Source organism: Microtus pennsylvanicus, chromosome 11 (assembly GCF_037038515.1).
Source record: "Microtus pennsylvanicus isolate mMicPen1 chromosome 11, mMicPen1.hap1, whole genome shotgun sequence".
In the NCBI taxonomy this organism is placed as follows: Eukaryota; Metazoa; Chordata; class Mammalia; order Rodentia; family Cricetidae; genus Microtus; species Microtus pennsylvanicus.
In genome coordinates this window covers 46563059-46577010 of record NC_134589.1, presented here as the reverse complement: position 1 = coordinate 46577010, position 13952 = coordinate 46563059, and the positions used below count along the sequence as shown (strand labels likewise).

The 13952-nt window shown below is 53.4% G+C and overlaps 1 protein-coding gene across 2 annotated transcripts in view; it reads right to left on the bottom strand.

Annotated features, from left to right (window-relative positions):
* Nucleotides 1-2774: 2774 nt before the first annotated feature.
* Sgsm2 (small G protein signaling modulator 2) overlaps nt 2775-13952 on the bottom strand; it is a 41475-nt gene continuing 30297 nt past the window's right edge. For both annotated transcript variants that reach the window (XM_075991669.1, XM_075991668.1), the window contains 9 exons: nt 13450-13578; nt 12996-13178; nt 8911-9291; nt 8516-8640; nt 6327-6409; nt 6086-6195; nt 5121-5217; nt 4448-4615; nt 2775-4276 (listed from right to left, as the gene is read on the bottom strand). In XM_075991669.1, the coding sequence (XP_075847784.1) occupies nt 4188-4276; nt 4448-4615; nt 5121-5217; nt 6086-6195; nt 6327-6409; nt 8516-8640; nt 8911-9291; nt 12996-13178; nt 13450-13578 (1365 nt within the window). In that variant the 3' untranslated portion in view covers nt 2775-4187. The remainder of the gene's footprint in view (nt 4277-4447; nt 4616-5120; nt 5218-6085; nt 6196-6326; nt 6410-8515; nt 8641-8910; nt 9292-12995; nt 13179-13449; nt 13579-13952) is intronic.

The following is a 13952-nucleotide window of genomic DNA, read 5'->3' as shown; positions in this document are numbered from 1 at the left end:
GCATCTGGGTCATTTCATTCTGAGAGGCAGAGGCCTACAGGAACCGATTAGCTGGAAGCAATAAGGCTCTCCAAAGGATGAGGCAGGAGGATGAAGAAAGTTGGGTAATGGCCCTGGGTTACATAATTAAAACCCTGGTAATGGGGTTCCAGAGGTCGCTGGTCAGGTCTCTTAACACCCACGGCAGGTGGCTCACCACTGCCTGTAGCTCCAGTTCCAGAGGCTCTGACTCCCTCTTGTGGCCTCCGTGGGCACCTGCGTGTATGTGACAGCATACATAGATGAGCAGGCGAATGTAAATAAAACATTTTAAACAGCTTGTTAAGGATTGGAAAGATGGCTCAATATTTAAGAGCACTGACTATTCTTCTGGAGGACCTAACTTTGAGTCCCAGCTCCCAAATGTAACTCCAATTCCAGAATATCTGATGCCATTTTCTGACTCCTGTGAAGATAAGGTACACATGAGGTACAGACATACATGCAGGTGAAACACACGTACACCCCTTAACAGAGCAGGGTGGGTGTGGTGTAGTGGTGCATACCTCTGTAGGGACTAGAGGTGTGTACCAAAGGCAAGTGGACTTCCGAATTTGAACCCGCTTGCTCTACAAAGTGAGTTTAGGCCCGCCAGGGCTACAGAGAGAGACCCTGTCTTAGAAAACCAAACAGAAACATTGGGGTGGTCTGCTCTTAACTCTGAGATGTCTGTTTTCTGAGACAGGGTTTCTCTGTGTAGTCTTGGCTGTCCTGGAACTCCCTCTGTAGACCAGGCTGGCCTCGAACTCACAAATAACCACCTGCCTGTGCCTCTCTAGTGCTGGGATTAACACTTGGCCACCACTGCCTGGCTACCCTGAGATGTTTGAGGAGCAGCCACTGGGCAATTTTAGGAAGGATCTGGCCTCGCAATTGTGACCTCATGCCTTAAGCTCTAAGACTACAGTTCTAGGTCTTCTTACACTTACACAATGCCGTATGCTTCCTCATCTCAAAACATTGTCTTGTTTCATTGTTCAAGAGCCCAGTGGAATAAGGCAAGAACTAGTCCTTTTGAGCAAATTAGAAATGAAAAGTAAGCTGTCAAACAGTTGTATCTCCTTGGTTAGGAGTACAGTTCTGAGCTCTGTCAGTCACCTCAGCACCTCTGACCCAGCCTTTGGGAATAGGTAGCAGAGGCTATCCCCCAGGATCTGGGTACAGATAGTGAGGGGCTTGAGGGCTACCCCAACCACTTTGGGTTCTGATAATTTGTTCCACTCTATGAAGCTGGATGAGGCTGGAGGTCCAGGGCCAAGGTCTTAGCTGGGCAGAGAAGACCCTGCAGCTCCATCTCTCCCCAGCTTAGCTTTAGACAAGACCGTCTTGGAAGCAAGCGGTGGGGAACAAGATCAAGGAGCCAGGCTCCATCTGACCCTCAGCCTCCTTTCTAGGAAAGTGTGTGTGTGTGGTTGTTACCCTCAGAATGAAAATGCTGGCCGAAAATGACCTAGATTCTTGTTTTCTGGAGGGCCAGTGCTAAGACACGTCAGTTCCAATCTCCCACTGCCAGCCTCATCAGCCTGACTCATACGGTGTGGGCGCTCTCTGCTGGTGGCGTGAGGAAGAGCTTTGTCCTGGCCAGCGGTGTAGCAGGTAAGGCTAGAGTTAGGGTTAACACTTGGAGAGTGCTCACTAGGTCTTGGTACTGTGCCTGGTAACTTGTGTACTGGGCACTGGGAACAGGATCAAGCTCTGCCCTGGGAAGATCACCTGATGTATGGGGCCGGATGTACAGGATGGGCAGCAAGCCACTCAATTACACATGCTCAGAGCTCCTGCTCTCTAAGGGTACTCGCCAAAGAGGCAGTTATGAAGCCCAATGCACCAAAAGGCTGGCCTAACCCTCCAGAGACCCCTTTTGGCCATGGAGTCCCCTGTAGTGTCTATATGGGGGGGGCAGCTGACATTCTAGATGGAGCAGGGAGGGTGGGGTATAGAGGAGCCAGGTCACTCCCAGGTTGGTTTGCCAGACCTTTGGTGAAGGTGGTTGCAGAGGAAGAATTCAACAATCACCCAGGTATAGAAGCTGCGAGGGAGGGAGGAGTTTCCCTAGAGGGCTTATCACGTCCCCTTGTTCAAGCTTCATGTGTCCCGATTTTCCCTGGCCAGCTTCGGCCATTAGCCTGTGCTGTCTTAACAGACGGGGCCAGATTGCGAGGGCTGTGGAAGAGACTCCTTAGCTTTTGAGAAGCTGCCAGTAGACCGCAAAGATCAGAAAGCAGGACTGACAGGGAGCTAACTCTGGGGCGGGGTGGGGCAGGGCGGGGCAGGGCAGGGCGAGGGTTCTAACCAGGTCCTTTTCACGCCTTCACAGGAGCTGTACCCTCTAGTCACCTGCCTGAGCCAGGCATCTCAGAGATGCGATCAGTAGGTAGCAAGGGGCCGTGAGAGCTGGCGGCTCATGCCATTCCTCAGGTCTACTCGCCCTGCTAAGCTGGGTTAGGTGTGGGTAGGCTAGTGGGGACGGGGGAAGCCAAGGACATACTCCAACTACAGACTGGCGGCTCCATTGGTCAACCTAAGATAAGACCATGGTTCTGGGATAAGGTCTGTGGCATTCTGGGTAACTGACTTTCTAACTAGCCCATGCCATGAAGGCTCCTCTTTAGGAAAAAGTTTGGCTCTCTTTCATCAGTCTTGCTTTTTTGAAGCTCTTGGATCATGGCATGAACAGAACTATCCAACACATGACAATTCTATGTCCAGCTAGTACCACAAATAGCCATCAGGGCTTCAGGCATTGCCAAATACATTTTATTGGTCTATTATATTGAAGAGTATAGTTTCTGAGCAAAACAAAATCAACTGACCAACCAGATGAACAAACAAACAAAAAACAAAAACAAACCCTCAAACCCCATACACTCTGCCCCGCACAGAACCAGAGTCACTAAGGCAGGCACACATTGGCCACCATGCTTGGTGGAGGCCAAGGAATCATGAACAAGGGTAGGCTGGCCCCGCACAGGCCGTGCAGTGCAGGGGCTAGGGAGGGCATTGCCAGATGCAGAAGGCTGCTGGTCCTTCCTCATGTTTTCCAAATGCAGTAAGTCTGTGAACCTGGGTGACTTCTGGGCAGGAGCCAGGCAACTGTGGCCCCCAGGTCCCAGACAGAGCTTGCATGTGCTCGGGTGGTGGGGATGACAAAAAGCAGCATGCCTAGGCCTTGGGTCAAGGGGTGTGCCTTTGGTGACACCCCTGCAAACTCCTCCAAGGGCCTTCTGGGTTTCCAGGCCTCTCAGCACCCCGAGAAGCATGTGGAAAGTCGAGCTGGCCTTACTTCTCACCAGGGATGAGCTGAGAATACCCAGGCAATCCCCCCTCCCTCAGCCCCAGGAACTCATAGATGTCTGGAACAGGTAACAGGTACCCTGAAGCTCAGAGGCTTGGCCTCGGAAGGAGGTTGTGACAGGATTGCTTTCCCACAGAATCTCCCTGGGATCCCTCTGGAGAGCAGGCAACACCCACCGCCCTCCATACCATACAGCGAGCAAATGTGCTACTTCTGCGCAGTCCTGGGATTTCCAGTGCACAAAGAGGGCAGGGTGAGGAGCGGCACTGTACAGACATGAGTGGGGGGAGCTCATGGGGCTACTCTGGTGGCCAGAGACTATGGCAGTGCTGCTGAGGTGGGACAGCCCAGTCTCCTGACCCCAGGACACATGCCTGAATAGGCGGCTAGTTGAGACCACAAAAGGTCTTAGGAGAGATATGGCACAGAGCTCCTTGCCCCATGCAACTCCTGCTAGATGAGGCTCAGTCCACTGTAGACCCCACTAACCTTACAGAGCCCCAGGTTGACTGGAAGAGGCATTGGAAACAGTCCAAACTGAGGCTTCAGGTGGCAGTGGGGCTATTCTGTGGTTTGAGAGGGAAACAAGAGTAGTGGTCCCCCAAGGCGGTCACTCTCCCTGAGGCCAACCCTTCCCACCCAGTCATGACCTGCAGGCACCCTGACCCTCACTTGCCCTGTAGGGCCAGCACTGCCCATACTCACATCCCAGGCTCACAGTCACTTTGTTAGGTTACACAGCTGAGTGGGCAGGGTTGGCAGGGGTGGGGTAGGGGATGTGGGGTGAGGCAGTCTGGGCTATGATGACCTCGGCCTCTCCCTGCCGGAGCTCAGGGGCCTCTGGCTGCAGCTCTCACTTGTTGTCTATGAGCATCTGCACCTTGTGGACGAGGTCCCGGGCAATTCGCAGGATCTCCTGGGCGTCATGGCGTTCAGCCCGCTCTGGGGGTAACATGGATAATTGTGGGGAGTTTCTACCTGCTATGCTCTTGACATCTGCCTACGGGCAAGGAACCCTGGAATTCCTGAAAACCCTCAACTCTGCCCAGTCCGGAACTTGGCCCCCATCCCTGCTGGGGGTAAGGGAGCCGGAACGGCTGGATCAGCTCATACCATTGAAGAACTTGATGATGTCGGTGAAGTCCATGTTGTTGTCACGTATAATCTCTCTGTAGGCCTCCACCAGGGCCAGGGCGATGAACAGGACAAAGTGCTCCGACGAGATGTGCCTGGCGGCCCAGATCACTTCCCACACTGCGAACACGTCCTCATACAGCAGCTCTGGGGACGGGAAAGAGCTGGCACGGGCCGGATTCTCCACTGCACATAGCCTGGCTCGCCCGGCTCCAGAGCGGCAGGCAGTTCTATTCCCTACCCCAGACCAAGACCCTGTCCCTTTCCTTGGTTATTTCTGCAGACTGTGTGTGGCACTCTCCCCACTTTTAGTGCTCAGAGAAGCTGAAGTTTGAACGAGGTTCAAGACCATCACCTGTGACAAAGCAAGCACTGCCTGTCCTGTGGAGACCATGTAAGAACCATGGGTCCAGACAACCTTAGCAGAACTCAAGCTGGGCAGGGGCAGGACATAACAGGAAGCAGTGAAGTTTGGATGCCACTGATGGGGGGGAAGGGGGCTCTCCTGCTGCCTGACCTCAGTCCTATGGCTTTTTTTTTTTTAAGGTCTTGGTATGAAGCTGACACTGGCCTTGAACTCCTGATAACTCTCCTGTTGCAGGTCTGGGGTACTGGGATTATACCATGATACCCAGACCCACCCACTTCTCACCTCTTTTAAAATCCAGCAGGAACCAGCGGTAACAAAAGTAGAAGTGGGTATAGTCTCCGTTTTGATGCATGAGCTCAAATAGCTCCGAGTCCAAGATCTCATGGTGGAGAAGAAGAGACACTGAGCTGAGCTGGTTCTCTGCCACCCTCCCACTGCCAGTGCTCTTAATCGCTGAGCCGTTTCTCCAGCCCCAACTAATTAATTCAGCGTTTGTATATATGTGCCTACATGTGTGCATATGCACATGTGAGCACACTGTTGTGCTGACCAGGGGACAGCCTCAGGTGTCTTCCACTGGTGCTACCCGCCTATCTCTGCTACTTTTGGGATACAAGGTCTGTCGCTGGCCTGGAGCTCGAGTAGGCTAAGTTGTCTGGCCAGAGATGCCCAGGGATCTGTCTTCCCTTCCCACACTAGGATCATAAGCTACCGTGTGGCTTTAAAAGCAAAACTACTGGAGTCAAACTCAGCTCCTAACGCATTTCTCCAGTCCTGCTGACTTTATTTTTGTTTGAGATAGGTTCTCAGTCTGTGCCTAGGCTCACCTTGAATTCACAGCAATCCTGATCTTGCCTCAGGCTCCCAAGTGGGGTTTCAGGCATGAATTATGATGCTCAGCTACTTTCATTAATACATACATGTGTGTGTGTTTGTGTGAATTAATTTGATTTTCAGACATCTCATGTAGTCAAGGCTGGCCTCAATCGCTGTGTCGTCAAGCTGGCCTTGACCTCCCTGCCTCCACATGCCAAGTGCTGGGCACACGCCATGTGCTGGGTAACAATGTTTTTTAAAATGAAGGAAATCCAGCTATGGCTGGTGGTGCATGCTAATAATCTCAGCACTCAAAGAAGCCGAGGCAGGAGGATTGGTGAAATAAAGCCCCTGTAAAGGACGTCCCTAGCCTTCCTGAAGCTGACCTGAAGTCTAGCCACGCCCAGCCCTCAGGCAGCTGCATCACTCACCTGGATGAGGGAACGCATGTTGGCAAAGTGGGTGTCCATGGCACCTCCATTGGGGAAGTTTTGGCTCATCCTCTTCATGAGGTGGCTAAAGCAGCTGTAGGCCAGCTGGTCTGCAAAGAGATGGGAATGAGGCCCCTGAGACACCAGAACAGACTGGCTAACACCCCCACACCTTCTCGACCTGGTCATTATCCCCCTTCTCCCATCTTGTCACTCTGAAGCCCCACACCCCATCGCTTACCATCATCGAGGATGACCAGGAGAGGCGCCAGGAGGTCACACATGCCCTGCACGTAGCCCACATCCAGATGCTCCCACACGTAGCTGAAATGCCAGGGGTGAACACTATGGCCGTGCCCTTCTCTTTCCGCAACACTGAAACACTTCCTGAGGTTCTACCCTGTGAGGCAGTGGGAACTACCAATGGCCCCTGTCCCCAAGGCACTTTAGGAAGGGACTTGGCGAGGGAAACAAAGGCCACCACAGTTTGGTATGAAGGACAGGTAGTGAAAACAGGTAAGTGTCTGAAAGACCCTTGCGATAGGGTGGGGTGTGGGGTGCTGCAGAACAGTGCTCTAGACAGATAGAGGATGCAGTGGGGTGTGGGGTGCTGCAGGACAGCGCTCTAGACAGACAGAGGATGCAGTGGTGTGGGTGCTGCAGACAGACAGAGGATGCAGTGGGGTGTGGGTGCTGCAGGACAGCGCTCTAGACAGACAGAGGATGCAGTGGGTGCTGCAGGACAGCACTCTAGACAGACAGAGGATGCAGTGGGGTGTGGGTGCTGCAGGACAGCGCTCTAGACAGACAGAGGATGCAGTGGGTGCTGCAGGACAGCACTCTAGACAGACAGAGGATGCAGTGGGGTGTGGGTGCTGCAGGACAGCGCTCTAGACAGACAGAGGATGCAGTGGGGTGTGGGTGCTGCAGGACAGCGCTCTAGACAGACAGAGGATGCAGTGGGGTGTGGGTGCTGCAGGACAGCGCTCTAGACAGACAGAGGATGCAGTGGGGTGTGGGTGCTGCAGGACAGCGCTCTAGACAGACAGAGGATGCAGTGGGGTGTGGGTGCTGCAGGACAGCGCTCTAGACAGACAGAGGATGCAGTGGTGTGGGTGCTGCAGACAGACAGAGGATGCAGTGGGGTGTGGGTGCTGCAGGACAGCACTCTAGACAGACAGAGGATGCAGTGGGGTGTGGGTGCTGCAGGACAGCGCTCTAGACAGACAGAGGATGCAGTGGGGTGTGGGTGCTGTAGGACAGCGCTCTAGACAGACAGAGGATGCAGTGGGGTGTGGGTGCTGCAGGACAGCGCTCTAGACAGACAGAGGATGCAGTGGTGTGGGTGCTGCAGACAGACAGAGGATGCAGTGGGGTGTGGGTGCTGCAGGACAGTACTCTAGACAGACAGAGGATGCAGTGGGGTGTGGGTGCTGCAGGACAGCGCTCTAGACAGACAGAGGATGCAGTGGGGTGTGGGTGCTGTAGGACAGCGCTCTAGACAGACAGAGGATGCAGTGGGGTGTGGGGTGCAGCAGACAGAGGATGCAGTGGGGTGTGGGTGCTGCAGACAGACAGGATGCAGTGGGGTGTGGGTGCTGCAGACAGACAGAGGATGCAGTGGGGTGTGGGGTGCTGCAGGACAGCGCTCTAGACAGACAGAGGATGCAGTGGGGTGTGGGGTGCTGCAGGACAGCGCTCTAGACAGACAGAGGATGCAGTGGGGTGTGGGTGCTGCAGGACAGCGCTCTAGACAGACAGAGGATGCAGTGGGGTGTGGGTGCTGCAGGACAGTGCTCTAGACAGACAGAGGATGCAGTGGGGTGTGGGGTGCTGCAGGACAGCGCTCTAGACAGACAGAGGATGCAGTGGTGTGGGTGCTGCAGACAGACAGAGGATGCAGTGGGGTGTGGGTGCTGCAGGACAGCGCTCTAGACAGACAGAGGATGCAGTGGGTGCTGCAGGACAGCGCTCTAGACAGACAGAGGATGCAGTGGGGTGTGGGTGCTGCAGGACAGCGCTCTAGACAGACAGAGGATGCAGTGGGGTGTGGGGTGCAGCAGACAGACAGAGGATGCAGTGGGGTGTGGGTGCTGCAGACAGACAGGATGCAGTGGGGTGTGGGTGCTGCAGACAGACAGAGGATGCAGTGGGGTGTGGGGTGCTGCAGGACAGCGCTCTAGACAGACAGAGGATGCAGTGGGGTGTGGGTGCTGCAGGACAGCGCTCTAGACAGACAGAGGATGCAGTGGGGTGTGGGTGCTGCAGACAGACAGAGGATGCAGTGGGTGCTGCAGGACAGCGCTCTAGAGAGAGGGTGCAGTGCTGCAGGGACAGTGCTCCAGAGGATGCAGGGAGACCTGATACAATAGGTGAAACCATGGCCCGGCCCGGGTCCTCACATCTCCCACAGCCTGCCCCCAGCGGCACCTGCACATGATGTCTCTGAGCCTCTCGAGGTTGGGGGTCGTGAAGTACCAGTAGTTTCGGTCACATCTCTGCACATCCTTGTCTATGCGGTGCAGATTTAAGGCCACGGTGTCCAGTAATTCTATCTGGAAAAGTGGGTGTCCCTCAGAGGTGAGGCTAGCCAGCCCCTCCAAGGTTGGGGCAGGAGGTGGTGCCCAAAGAAAACCCAGCCAACAAGGACCCCAGAGCTCTGAGAACAGAGGCCTCTTGGTGATGCTTGGAGAGCCCTTTCGGGAGAGCCACACCACCCACCCTCCCCTTGCAGTCAGTCCCCAGATTTAGCATGTCAGGATTCCCTAAAACTGTCAGGATCCACCGACAGTTGTGTGAGGGAGCATCAGGGAGCATCCACGTACAGTATAGGCAGCAGCACACACAGCTGCGAGCTCCTCCCCTGCTTCAAGCTCACTGGCAGATGCAAGCTGCTCCTGGCCAGGATCATGGGGCTCAGAAGTGTGAGCTGCAGTAGCTGGTTGTTCGGAGGAGCCTTCTTCCCCACCGCCGTCCTCTTCAAAGCCCACACTCTGTGCCTCGTCTAGGCTGGACTGGATGCCTGAGGCCACAGAGTAGTTGCGGGAAGAAGGCAGCCCGGAGTCTGGGGAGTCAAACTCCACAGATTGCTGTTCTGCAGCAGCCATGCTGGGAGTCCCAGCTGCTGGTTCCCGCTCGGGCTTTGGTCTGGAATCTTCGGGGTCCTGGGGTCCTGGGGGCTCTAGATCATCCACAGAGATGAACACCTGGTGGAATAAGCAGATGGCGGTTCCATCCCACACTCCAGGGTCTTCCCGGATCAGAACAGAGCTGGGAAGGAGAATCTTCTTCATACTCTCTCCTCCTGCCCCCACCTCCCAACACTATCCACCCAACCAAAAGAAGAAACGAGAAACAAGGCTTTGGGCAAAAAAGAAGACAGGTTGTGCCTGTGGCAGGCATTCCACAGCCTCCAGGAACTGCTATAGGAAGGGAGCAGAGTCCTCTGTGAAGTGTTTTTCGAGACAGGGTTTCTCCGTGTGGCCCTGGCTGTCCTGGAACTCGCTCTGTAGGCCGAGCTGATCTTGAACTCACAGAGATCCGCCTGCCTCTGCCTCTAGAGTACTGGGATTAAAAGTGTGCACCACCATCCGTTTTTTTTTTCCCAAAAGATTAATTTTTTTTCATTATGTGTCTGTATGTTGGTTTTTGCACCTGAGTTTAGGCACTCACTGAGGCCAGAGACACTAGGAACCCAACTCAGGTTCTACAAAAGCAATGTGTCCCCAACCCTGCAGTATGTGATCTTAGTCAGGGAGCTGTCTCCAGCCCCTAGGTCCCAACTCTTGATAGCAGGCTTGAGCTTATTGTCATTCTACAAAGACCTGAAGTCACAAAGTCACAAAAAGCTCCGGAGAGCTGCCCTAGGGTCTTGACGTGGCTGCTAGGACTTGCGGGGGAGGGAAGAAGCAGCTGCAGGTTTTAGGAAAAGCAAGTTCTTTATTCTTGGTACTGAACAGTGAGCAGATGAGACAAGAAACTTCTGTAGTAATACCAAGTCAGTCATGGCAGTCTTCACGGTGCAGACGGAAGAGGAAACAATTCCCTGGTGGCCGGAGGCCCATCCGAGGAAAACAATACCCTGTGTGCTGTCTTTGTCTTGTCTTTTCTAATTGCACAGTGGAGTCAGAGGGATGCTGAATGTTTTCACTCTGGGTAAGAGACCTGGAACACTGGGTAAAATCATACTTGTGAGACTCGGTAGCCCCACCAGCGCCCTCTCCAAAGCCACACTCTGTGATCACAGCACCACGATAGGCTTGCTGTTAAGTTTATGTACTTGTTATTACTGTGTGTGGTGAGTGTGGGGGTGGGGCTGCATGTTATTACTGTGTGTGGTGAGTGTGGGGGTGGGGCTGCATGTTATTACTGTGTGTGGTGAGTGTGGGGGTGGGGCTGCATGTTATTACTGTGTGTGGTGAGTGTGGGGGTGGGGCTGCATGTTATTACTGTGTGTGTGGTGCGGGTGGGGCTGCATGTTATTACTGTGTGTGGTGAGTGTGGGGGTGGGGCTGCATGTTATTACTGTGTGTGTATGGTGCGGGTGGGGCTGCATGTTATTACTGTGTGTGGTGAGTGTGGGGGTGGGGGCTGCATGTTATTACTGTGTGTGGTGAGTGTGGGGCTGCATGTTATTACTGTGTGTGTATGGTGCGGGTGGGGCTGCATGTTATTACTGTGTGTGTGGTGCGGGTGGGGCTGCATGTTATTACTGTGTGTGTGGTGCGGGTGGGGCTGCATGTTATTACTGTGTGTGGTGAGTGTGGGGGTGGGACTGCATGTTATTACTGTGTGTGGTGAGTGTGGGGGTGGGGCTGCATGTTATTACTGTGTGTGGTGAGTGTGGGGCTGCATGTTATTACTGTGTGTGGTGAGTGTGGGGCTGCATGTTATTACTGTGTGTGGTGAGTGTGGGGGAGGGGCTGCATGTGCCACAGTGCACACAAGGCCACAGGACAATTGTATGGAGTCAATATCTCCTTTCGGGGATCAAACTCAGGTCATCAGACTGCAGAAGCACCAACCCTGCTGAGCCATCTCACCCTCTCAGCCGCAGGCTTTTACAAAGTCTGCTCACGAGCAAGGGGTGAAGAACAGTGCACGGGAGGAGAGGGTGTCCCATCAGTTTAGACATTTAAAGAAATGTTTATTTTATGTATATGGGTGTTTTTCCAGGTCTATGTCTGTGCATCACATGTATGCGGTGCCCATGGAGGCCAGAAGAGGGCACCAGATGCCCTGGAACTGGAGTCACAGGTGGTTATGAACAGCCATGTGGGTGCTGGGAACTGAACCCAGGAACTCTGGAAGAGTAGCCAGTGCTCTTAACTGCCACGTCACCTCTCTGGCTGGAGTTATATTCTTAAGTCCTGATCTACCTTATATTTTCTGTTAACATTCATAATTAGTAAAACATCAAGAACAAACTTTATCTAAAAACGCCTTTTCCTTCCTTTCTTCCTTCCTTCCTTCCTTCCTTCCTTCCTTCCTTCCTTCCTTCCTTCCTTCCTTCCTTTCTTCCTTCCTTCCTTTTTGAAATAGGGACTTAGGTAACCCAGGATAGCCCTGACTCTGCTATGTAGCTAAGACTAGCCTTCACTTCCTGATCTAACTACTTCTGCGTCTAGAGTCCTGAGATCTCATATGTGTGACAGCAAGCCTGGCCTTTACATAGTAATTTGTTAGTTTAGCATAAAAAGTGATGGGTTTCACCATGGCATCTACACACTTATGTGTCATAGTTTAGAAAAAAACAGTTTTGAAAGGGGGGAAAAGCCACAAAATGGTGGTTGGAGAGATGCTCAGCGGTTAAGAGCACTGGCTGCTCTTCAGAGGATTTGGGTGGATTCCCAGTACCCACAGGTGGTTCTTGATCATCCGTAACTGCAGTTCCAGGGAATCTGATGCCCTCTTCTGACCTCCACAGACACCAGGAACACATGTGGTACATAGACATATGTGCAGGTAAAACACTCATACTCATAAAAATAAGTAAAATTTAAAACCAGAGCCACTTATGGGCTGGGCATTGTACACAACTTTAATCCCAACACTTGGGAGGCAAAGGCAGGTGGATCTCTATGAGTTCAAGGCTACCGTGATCTTACAACAGTGAGTTCCAGAACTCCAAAATGAGGCCCTGACTCAATAATAAATAAATACTTGAATATATAGGCAGAGCATGCCTGTAATCCCAGCTAAGGAGGCTGAGGTAGGAGGACAGCTAAGGCCAGTCGAGATAGAAGGGGCTGGGGAGAGGAAAGAAGAAAGGAAGGAAAAGAAAAAGGAAAAAGAAATTCAGATCTGGGTGGGGCGGCAGCAGCGGGCTGTAGTTACCGTCTGCTGTTCTTAGGGCAGAAGGGGAAGGAAGGGAAGCAATAGAGCATTCCACGAGCATTGCCACCTCTGCACTTACTCCTACAGGGCGACAGAAAACTGCAGAGAAAGGACCCTGCCAGTGCACAGCGCTCCTCTGTTCTTCAGCCAATAATATTCCATAAAGCCTCTTCAATCAGAGGTATGGGAATGGAGAAGTCCAGAAACAGAGGCCAGATATGGGATGCTCTAGCTCCGAGACACTGATCTCACCAGGAACAGATGCAGTACCGGAACTCGTGGGAACCCACGACTACTTTCTCTACAAGGAGGGAGAAGCTTCTCCAAATTCCAGGAGACCCACTTCCCCCTACTGTTCAAAAGCAGCACAAAGCAATGGCTTGTTTATTGGTGTGAAAGTACCAGAAGTTGCCCGTTCTTTAGTTGAAATTTTGGGGCATTGACACCTGAAGTCTTTGCCCAGGACCCAACTGCCAGTACTGGAAGATGGCCCCATGCGCAGGACCCTTGTGCCTGAGAAATTCGTGGGCCCCACTAGCCCTCCCTACCAAGCCCTTCCCTCAGTCTGGCTCACATCATTGCTGATGGTGGAATCTCGGTGCACCAGGCGCTGCACGTGACTGTCGATGCTGCTGCCCGAGGAGAACTTAGTGAGCGTGGCTGGATGAGCCTCCCGCTCCCGCTGCCTCACCACCACCTCGCAGGCCTTCCACTCTGCCAGCACCTGCTGGTACCTCGCTGCCACCGCTGCATCCACCTGTGCTCAGATGACACCATGACCATGAGGGGAGGGTGCCCAAAGGGCTTCTCCTCAGGGCTGGGCAAGCACTGGAATTCAGTTTAGAGGGGCCGTAGAAGGTGAGATGGCTGGACTGGAGCAGGCCCTCAGGTGAGGGCCAGGGGGCTGCTCCGCTACCATCTTCCCCTGCTGTTTCTAGCTAGGAGGGGCTGAGACTTCCGAGGCTCCCTCTCTGGGGTTACTTGCCCAGCTGCTAGTTCGTTGGCTCCGTCGGAGCAGGCTCCCTTACCTGCTCCATCTCCTTCTTGCTCATGCCAAATCTGTAGTGGCCAAGCAGGAAGGGCCAGACGTCTTTGCGAATCTCATGCTCCACACCACCATAGTACACCTGCCGCAGGAGCTCCAGCTCCTTGTAGTTCTGAGGAAGCCAGAGGTAAAGACTATGCATCCTCCAGTTACTGTGGCCCAGCAGCCAAGTCACATCCCTGGGAGAGCTGGGCCTGGCCTTTAGTGGCTTTACTGAGCCCAGGCACACCCTGCTTGGGGCAGCCATATTCTCTTGTTCTGTGATTATAGCTTTAAGAGATCTTGTCTCAATGTCTTCCTCACAGAGTAGAGCAAAGCTTATCAAATCTCAGATCAATATGGAAGTAGATTGGATTCCCAGCCCTGTCCCTTCCCATGCAGACGAGATCAGCCATACATCTCCAACGCATGTCACCCCATGGCATCAGTCTCGCCTATCTGTCCAACTCCCTAGCATGGCTGTTACCCCCTCCCTCAGTAGCTGTG